Source organism: Biomphalaria glabrata, chromosome 13 (assembly GCF_947242115.1).
Source record: "Biomphalaria glabrata chromosome 13, xgBioGlab47.1, whole genome shotgun sequence".
NCBI classification, from domain to species: Eukaryota; Metazoa; Mollusca; class Gastropoda; family Planorbidae; genus Biomphalaria; species Biomphalaria glabrata.
The window spans coordinates 31,185,002-31,195,279 of record NC_074723.1 but is presented as its reverse complement, the minus strand read 5'-3'; the positions used below and the strand labels follow the sequence as shown (position 1 = coordinate 31,195,279).

At 35.2% G+C, this 10,278-nt stretch overlaps 1 protein-coding gene across 1 annotated transcript; it reads left to right on the top strand.

Annotated features, from left to right (window-relative positions):
* Positions 1-815: 815 nt before the first annotated feature.
* On the top strand, positions 816-1,547 carry LOC106080130 (brevican core protein-like). The gene has a single exon (XM_013241449.2). It carries the CDS (start codon positions 816-818, stop codon positions 1,545-1,547), a length of 732 nt encoding a protein of 243 aa, XP_013096903.2.
* The last annotated feature ends 8,731 nt before the right edge of the window (positions 1,548-10,278 follow it).

The window sequence follows — 10,278 nt, the reverse complement described above, 5'->3', positions numbered from 1 at the left end:
ACATGGAGATGTTTTAGCACTACAAAAAATGTCGTGAAATTTTTTTAGAAAGTTGGATCAAGGCGTTGTTTTGTAAAGTAGTTAAAAGAAGTAAAGTTGTGATATAAACGTCATCAGTTTCTTTGGCCAAAGGTTAACGAACAGTGTGTTATATGGTCAGCACAATGACCAACCGCCTTTACTTCCTCCAACTTAAGTCAGGTACTCATTACAGTTAGAATTCAGAAGATGGATTTTGTTACTACAGGTTGTGCAAGAGAATTGTCGCTGTGGGCTTTTCGATTGGTAACCTTTATTCCTCTTTCTGTTGCCTAATGCTCCTTCAGATTTTGCTTTTGGTGTGTGGTGTACAATCACATACAACCTGTCTTCTTACTGTCCAGCTTGGGTCATTTCTTCCCACATACTATTAATGATGTCTCTAGATATGAGTTCTCGCTTGTATGAAGGTTATTCTTGTTTATTTTATCTGTTTCAGATTCTCTTTCATAGTTAAAGATAATTTACTTCCTAGTCGAAAGCTCCTGCATGACAAAGGGGATTGGAGGGGTTCGGGTATGAGCCAGGGACCATCGAGAAGTCCAAACGAGTGTCAAGCAAGCATAACGCACGACCAGACGTCCTTTAAGTTTCACTACCTTGACATGTTTTAGGAATTCTTTCATCTATGCACTTTAAGCAATTTTAAATGTAATAAACATTTTTTTTTATTTTCGCAGGTATTGAGCCCCCTTTGAACTAAACACTTTAATTAAAGAAATATTTAGAAAGAGCAAAAGAACATTGAGTCGAACAGAAATGCAAGAAATCTAAAAATGGATCTGAGCCTTTTAGCGGTAGCTATACTAGTGCTCATTACAATGAACTCCTGGTTCCAAGAGGTTGGAGTTTATTGTGTGAATAATCAGAATTTCTACCAAGTCAAATTAAAGACGCTAGGGATTTCTTCTTATTACAATGACACTTCCTGTCGGTCTATGTTGGAGTGTTCATTACATTGTCTTTCACGCAACTTAACTTGTCAACATTTTCTCTACGACAACGTAAAGAAAATTTGTCTTTGTGGGGCTGAACTTAGATCTACTGGGGTCAAACCTTCTTCGGGTCAACGTCTGTACTCGCAAAGCACCAAGTACTGCGACCTGGCTCTTGGCTACAACTCGACCATCATGCGAACATTCGGACTTTGTCTGAAAATCGTCAACAATTATACAAACTATACTTCAGCTAATAAGTCCTGCAGCACCATGCAAGGTCATCTTGTGATGGTCAAATCAAACGCCACAAAGGAATCTCTTCTGACGATAATGCAGGACATGAACATTGAAAGCGCCTGGGTAAGAATAGACGATATACAGTCAGAGGGCAAGTACGTCTGGTCAGATGGTTCACTGTTGACAACAGAAGAAATGATTGTGTATATACCTAGACAACCAGACAATTTTAACAATAGCCAAGACTGCACCGTTATTATGAAACAATACAGAGGATTAGATGATGTTGTCTGTACGAACAGAGAAATGTATTTGTGTGAATATAATAATTAGAGTTCTTATTTATCTTGTATAAATTAGAATAAACTAAGAAAATTTACATGTAATCCCAAATCTCATTTACAATTTAGCCTCTAAATAACAACATACATCTCTTTAATTATAATCACATAATCTCAAAATAAAGAACTCAGACATTAAATTCTCAAATGCTTGATTAATGTAGATGAAGATTACATTGCCAAGAAAATATAAGACGAAACGTATGTTCCAAGATTTCATGCCAGCAAAGTTTAAAATCGTTCAGAAATTCTGAAAACTTGACGATCATTTTCAAGTACACTAATCAGATTTTTTTAATCTTTTTTTTTTATTCAGTACTGAAGAGATTACATTGCCAACAACACATAAAACAGCATACATTTACAGTTTACACAACAGTTCGCGTTAAAATTGTTCATAAACTGTCCATACTTGACGATCACTGGGTTGTACATTGTCCTTTGCTGTAGACGACCGATGTTTTTAGGATTTTTTCGTAAGGATCTGTCCTAATTTCGTATGGAAGCCCAACGGTTTCAAGAAATATAAATGTTTTTGTTCTTGCGATTCAATTCCAGACGCTGTTAATATGTACCTCAAAGTACACTAATCAAATTTAACAAATGAATAGGTAAATTATGTGATACACAAATACACTTTAAAATTCGAGATTAATGTTGTTGTTTTTTCTACAGTAAATTAACTTTTAAATATTTACATATTATATACTTATAATTTACTCTTCATTACACTCATTTTGTAAATATAGTATAAATTACTAGCTTCATCATAACTGTATTGGTGAATCAGATTACATTTTGTATGTAAAGGTAAAGATTTATTGCTAGAATTAAAGGACACATGTTGTCATTACTATATAATATTAAGCATTTATTAAACCCTAATGTTAATATTATATCAATAACTAAGTCCATTATTCTACGCTTGACTACTGTCTTGTAATGGTTTTGTATACTACTTTTCCATTTGTAATTTAGTTGAAATTTAAACAAACCTAGAACGGGGGTGGGTGGATAACTATCTCAAAAACGGCTCTAACGATTTTCCTAGAAATTCAATATTTGATGTATATCGACGAGAAAAAAATTATTAGTTTGTTGGTGACACTTTAATTTGTTTTAGTTTGAAAAACAAATATCTATTTGGCTAGCGAACAAAGAAATATTTATCTAAAAACGGACTATACATCTTCGGGTATTTCCGCATTCCTTAAGTTTAATAAATCTATCTATCTATCTATCTATCTATCTATCTATCTATCTATCTATCTATCTATCTATCTATCTATCTATCTATCTATCTATCTATCTATATCTGTCACGTAGCAATCTAGCTGCAACTAAATTTAATTTTTCCCGGAAGTAACCTTTGTAGTTAACTCCACCCTTTTGTCTAGTAAATTCGAAGACGTAATACCTCTGACGTCTTCTGATCACGTGACTTGAGCGTGGTTTTGCCTGAACATTATTGGATTGCTTTTAGCAGGTCCTAAGTGTCAGTTGTAAGATTAAACTCAAGAGAGTCATGTCAAATGTCAATAGTAGAATAAATATATATGTGTTTGAATTTAGTTGTTGACGAGCTCATAAGAAGATATTCAATTGGTGCAGTTTCATTTGTGCATTTTGTATATTGTGAGTGATTCCTAGTTCATGAATTAAAATTTTGTATTTTTCAAGTAAAGGATCTTTATTAACTCTTTCTCTCCGTAATTATTTACCACACTCTGGTTGAATCAACGCTGGTATCGTCAGTTAGGAGAGAAGGAGTTAATTAAATCTCTAAAGATATTTAGATCTATTATCAATATATACATAAAAATCCCTGGAATTACAGTAACATCTTGTGACATTTTGTCACTTCATCAAGAACTACTTGTCACATATTAGACACCTTCAAAAGATCCTATGACAATATCTATATCTTTTAAGCAAAACAGAAAATCACTAGTTTAAACCTAAGTACCATACGCCATACACAACCTAAAATCTAGTTCATACATTGACTTAACTTGGCAGAATTTAAGTCATTGGTTAATATGACTAAATGCATGACGCGTAGGACGTAATCATCTTCTTTTTTGAAGTAACGTCTGTATTATATAAGATAAGATAAGACTGAGCCCTTTGTTGACTAAAGTGACCACTATATATGTGGTATGTGGAACTCATTATATTTCTATTTATAACCAAGAAATGCAGTCAAAATAAAAAATTAAAATGTTTGCATTATTTATATAAATTAGTTGGCTTGTGCAAAAATAAATATTTTTTCAAGATTGCCCCCCCCCCCCTTTTTCTTTTCTACAAAATCAGGTGAAAAAGAAACATTATTCTGTTTAAAAGTTTCGAAGTAAAGCTACACATTTCATTTTACGTAAAAAAGTGCTTTCTAGCTCTGGATGTTGTCTACGCTCTAGAATGTTTGAGACGCGCTAATGTCGATACATTTTTTATCATGTCAAGATCATGTCTAATTTGTACATGCGTACATAAAAAAAACGGTTTTTAAAACAAGACAGTTTTGTTTATATATCCCTAGGCAATCACACGTTAAGAGTTATGAACGTAGTGATATATATCAAAAAATAAAAAAGATGTAGAATTAACATCACCTCTTTTTATTCATGAAATAACAGAAACACTGTTTTCCTTGCAACTTTTTTCAAGTTACACACCAGACAATTCCTTTTATCTGATTCCTTTTCCTAGCTTGCATGTTCCTTTTCAATGAAGGTTGAACTTGCTTTTGTTCCGCCAGGAATTCAGTAGCACAACGAATGTCATCTTCTGCATCAAGTCTGCTTCTGAATTTGGACTTTATGATTAACAAGCTGGAAAACTTTGTTCTTGGTAATGGAAGAACAACACAATCTCAAATAGAACGGGATAGGAACTAGTAAGAATACCAAGTGCGGTTCAAATATGCTTGCTACATGGAGAAAATAAAAAAAAAAACAACTTACAATGATGAATAGACACACACACACACACACACACAAATCAAAATTTCAGAGGGTCCTTGGCAACCCCTGGAGATTTGTCATTCAACCCCACTCCCCAAAGGGTCGCGACCCACAGATTGAGAACCCCTGTTCTACATCTGTGTTATAAACATGTTCCACAGTTCGGTTTCGCCATTCATTGTAATAGCATAAAGTTATTCAACTTAAAAGATTCCTATGTAACACACTATGATATTTCTTTTTCTTGCTTGATATTTACTGTTATTATTATTATTTTGATTATTATTTCCTTTTTGTTTAGATTTTATCTCCTTTTTTACAACAAAAATTAGAGGAAGCAGTCGTCTTGATTGAATAGTTCACTCTATTTAACAGTATATCTCCATTCATGGGCGTAGCCAGGTTTTTTTTTCGGGGGGGGGTTTGGGGGGGGGGTTTTCTTCCCCCCCCCCCAGCGAAAAAAAATTATATGTATTTAGTGTGTGTGTGTACATAATTTTTATTACATTCTGACCCTTCATTCTTTCGGAAGACGTTTATTGTGCCCTAGAATAGGTTCTTCCATGAGGTAGTGGAGACATTGTAGATTCCCCGCCAATACTAGCAAGGGGGTCTGGGGGAAGCGCTAGGAGCTCCCCCAGCGTGGGGCGAAGCCCCGCCGCCAAGCACCATTTCTGATATTGAAAACCAACAAAATGCATATTCTGAGGTATCGACAGTGCATTTTCCTGCTATTAAAAAGTTCTATTTCAAAAACCTAATGTCCTATTCTTACTGACTTAGACCCTCCCGCGCCGTTCGGCGCATTTGCTGTTAAGCTGTGTCCATAAATTGTAAATCCACAGCCATTACTAGCAAGGGGGTCTGAAGCCTCTTCCCACCTGCCATGAGGACCTCCATGAATGAGTGACGTCAAGTTGTACTAGGATATCATTGCAACTATTCTTATGCGTAATTCATTTTGTCGGAGAACATGTCCCGCAAACCTCATGCATCGCTCTCTCACAATCTTACGAAGGGGTCGACTCCCAGTTCGGCATAGGATTTCCTTTATTTAGACCCGATCTCTATAAAATGACTCCTAAAATCTGTCTTAGCCATCTTTGTTGAGCCACATTTAGTGTTTTTTAATTTCGGCAGATGACTATTCACTGCAGTTTATTAATGGAGCCCTGCCACTGGTAAAAATGTGTAACCTCTCTTGAATACGCTCTTGGAATTAAGTGACTGTAGTTTGCTTTAGATTTTATATCAAAAAGTTTTATCGTCAAAATCAGCTGTTGTTTTTTTTTTTTACCTCAAAAGGCTTTGTAGGGGGATCTTAAACTCAAAACCATCTGGAGGGGTTTTAAATTTAAAAAAAAAGCCATCTGTAGAAGAGGGGTTTAAACTCTAAACCCCCGATTTGATTGGCTACGCTCAAGTAATTTTAGTGTGTAATTTGCTTTTTTTTATATTGAAGAGGTATTTTTAGCATCAAACCCCCTTTAAACTCAAAACCCCTTTTGGCAACGCTCATAGCATTTTGAGTGCGTAATTTGCTTTTTTTCTTACACTGGAGATGGCGGGGGGTTTAAACTCAAAACCCCTTTGGCTACGCTCATATATTTTAGAGTGAGTAATTTGCTTTTATTTATATTGAAGAGGTACTTTTTAGCTTCAAACTCCACTGGAGGGGAGTTTAAACTCAAAACCCCTTTGACTACACTCATAACATTTTGAGTGTATAATTTGCTTTGTTTTTATTATTAAAGGGGTATTTTTTACCTTCAAACCCCGCTGAAGTGGGGTTTAAACTCAAATCTGAGTCAAAACCCATATAGCTACGCTCATAACATTTTGAGTGCGTAATTAGCTTTTTTTATATTGAAGAGGGGGTTTATCGTAAATTTTGGAGGGGGTTTTAAAATCAAAATCTTCGTTAACTGTGCTCTTGGAATTAGGGGATTTTCGTTTTCATTTTTTTTTTGTTTTGTTTTATAGAAGAGGGGGAGTTAACTACAAAAACCCCAGGTAGAGGGATTAAAACTCAAAACCCTTGGTAGGGGGGTTTAAACTCAAAACCCCTGGTAGGGGTTTTTAAACTCCAACCCCTCTGGTAGGGGTTTTAAACTCGAACCCCTCTGGTAGGGGTTTTAAACTCGAACCCCCCTGGTAGGGGTTTTTAAACTCGAACCCCCCCCTGGTAGAGGGTTTTAAACTAAAAACCCCCTGGTAGGGGGTTTTAAACTCAAAACCCCTTTGGTTGTGATGGGGCAAGTTATGGTTTAGTATTAAAAACTCACCTAAAATAAACAAAGCAAAGCAAAAAATCAGTCATTAAATTCCGACTCCCCCCCCCGAGGGGGGATTCCATTACGGGGGGGGGGGGTTTGAACCCCAAACCCCCCCCCCTGGCTACGCCCATGTCTCCATTGTAGGATACTACAGTTGAGACAGAAATACATCAAACGTAGTACAATAAAAAAATTTTAGACTCTGATCCAGATTTTAACTGAGTTGAATTTTTTTTGTTTATTGAGATTATACTTTTTTTACACTAACGCACAAGACAAACAGGTTAACGCATTTACGTCCAGACCATATATTACTGTTGAGAATTTGTATATAGTTCATGATCATTTACACTGTTCATTGTAATATACCTGCTGGAGTTCATCAATTATAAAGTCATAGTCGCAGATATAGGAGCATTAGCGAGTGGTCAAAACAATATCAGTTCTTCAGTTTCATTACAAAGAGCGAAGATCCAAAATTATTTCATAGTGACAGATTTTGTTGGCGTGTTAACCAGCTGACAGATCAGCCTGAAGTCCTATTGATCTGATGTTTTTATGTCCAACACTATATACTTAAAGCTGGGCTAATCAACAATGTTCCTGGACATCACGTTACGGAACTCGTCAAGTGGACATATAGGTACGATTTCCAGATGTTAACTTGTCGTCATCCCAAGACTGGCAAAATAGCATTACTGTGATTTGAAATCATTTTTAATTTTTTTATCAACATCTGATGCAATCCAAGAAACGCTCTTTGAAAATGTTTAATACAGAAAAAAAAAGAAACATAATGAGTTTTGGGAAAATTTGAATAATTAGCAGCTGTGTTGGCATTTTAATTAGTGACCATCAGGACTATCCCTATAAATCTTAATTGTTCTTGTCGCCCCCACTTTTTTTTTAAATCTGTAGTGTTTGGTAATATTTTCATAATCAAACTCCCTACCCACCCTCCCCTAATCCTGTAACATATCTATGGTTTACCAACATGCAGGGAAAAAAAAGAATGAGGCGATCTGACAACAATTGTCATCCCAAACACACGATTAGGGCTAGCCACCATAACAATAAACCTGATAACAGCACTTCCTTACATCAAAGCAATCTCCCCCCCCTAGAATCTAGATGAAAACAGGGGGTTCACGCTTATTATTATCAAGTTTCATATAACGTTTAGAAACTTTTGAGGGGGCTTTTTAAATTCTAATTTTACCGGGTTTTTTGTTTTGTTTTTACAAACATGTAATTATTTCTTCTCTTCGGTGTCATCCATATGTTCTCATGTGGGCCACAACTGGTCAAGAATCATGTTCCCCTTTACGCCATTATTGCTACGCCACAGGCTGTGGGCCCCTAATGGTCGTGGGCCCGGGTTCATTGAACCCCTTAGCGCCATGGATGCTACGCCACAGGGTACACAAAGATCAAACGTTTGGGACACACAGGCGTAATATATCAAAACCAATAAAACTTCAAATAACTTGAATAACTTCCCTTTGTGAACGGAACTAAAAATAACTTTATGCATAATATAGACAACAAAAACTTGTGGTCGAATGAAATAAATGTATTAGACTTAAGTAATAGTATGTTTTAACAAAATATAACTCACTACAATAAAACAACCTTTCAATCTCACTTTCAGGAGTTGTCTCCCCTAACTAACAACAAAAATGACAACACCACATTTGCTGCATCATTTAAAACCAAGTGCTAACCTCTTTCCAACGTCACCATAGAAACACACACGCACACTCAATCTATAACAAGCTACACATCTTGGACATGAAGGTGTTTATAGTGAAGTCTGAATAGGTTTTATGTGATCGAGGACAATTATGCTACAGAATGTATGTTTCACATCTTTTTCTTAGAGGTGAGTCTAACCGAGATCATTGTCGTGTACACATAGCGAATTAACCTGCAATATCCCAACATGAGGGCAGTGGAGACCAATAGATAGCTGTCTTTACGACATTGCAGTGAGCCAAACTGCCCACATTTTGGGACGCCACAAATCAGTACTGAGGTCCCTCTGTCACGAATATTTAGTAACTTAAAATAACGAAAACTCTGTGACAGCAGCAAAGTGAAAAAAACATTGATTAACAAAGAAGGCCATCAATAACACAATCCTAGATCCATCAAAGAAAAGTGAAGTATAATAATAATATTGATCAAATCACACTTTGTAACAATATCATAGTGTCTGCCTCAATCCTTTCCCGTCATACCTTTGTATTTGCAAATGTATCAATAATTAATTTGACACAACCAGTGAGGCATTGTATTTGAACCGCCTCTCAATAATTAAATGATGAGAGTTTATTGAATCTAGTTGTTCAATAACACTTAATAAAGAATGTTTGAAAATAAAAGACCTGACACAAGACTATTTATATAAGCATGTCAGCTGGGGCTACATTTAGATCCAGAATTAGTACATACACAAGTATGGCTTACTCAAAAGCCATTTTCGTATACAAAGTAACACATAGATAAACAAGTTTTTGTGTGTTAAAAAAACAACTAAAAGGATAGAATACTTTGAAAATATTTTTTTATCTATTATATTATTACACGGAACTGGGAGAGCGGTAGTCTGAATGATGGAACGTAGCTACGGATCTCAAAATCAGCTGTAATGTTATTCAAACAAATAAAACAGTTGATATATATATATATATATCGCTGAAAAAGAATTACTAGGTCGTTGGCCAAACGGAGAAATATCTAGTTTGACCGTAACAATGTTTTTTAAATTAAAAAATAATTCAAAAGTTAAAATTTGTCTTTGTCTGATGAAGTAGTCAGCCGTAGTGCACCGATAATTGAGTTTCCGATTAAAATTAAAATCGCTTTAAGTTTTTTTGAAATATCATCTAAGCATTGCTTACGCTTTTTATACGTAAATCTAATATAGATGACATCTGGAATCTAGAGTTCTAAATCAGAAGTATGGATCTAGATCTAGTTCTAGATTTGTATATCATGAAAGTGCCAAGAAAATAATTACACATTCCTACAAATGTCTTCTGGCCCAAAGGAAAACGTTGTTATTACGATGAGCTGCTAATGCCATAATACGAGTTCCATTTTAACAAACATTTAAATTTTTTTTTTTTTTTAATTTTAATTGATGTTTTGTCTTTTTTTTTCAATTTATTTTTAAATTTTTTTTTTCTTGCTATAACATAATTTAATTCCAAATTTCATTTTTGTAATGCTTGTAGATAAATATTTCTACTAGTAGCTACACAGTACTCTTCAATAATCCCTCCAACATTTTTCCATATTTCCCAAGCATGCTAAAAAGGGTGGCGCTTACAGGTTTGAGAATCTCTGCGATACAGACTTCAATAATAAACCAAGAAGGAGAGGCTTCGCTATCTATTGTTATATCTCTTAGGCTTTGAACCACACACTTTATGTGGATGTCTCGTCCTGTAGTGATATAATATTTTGATGAACAGTG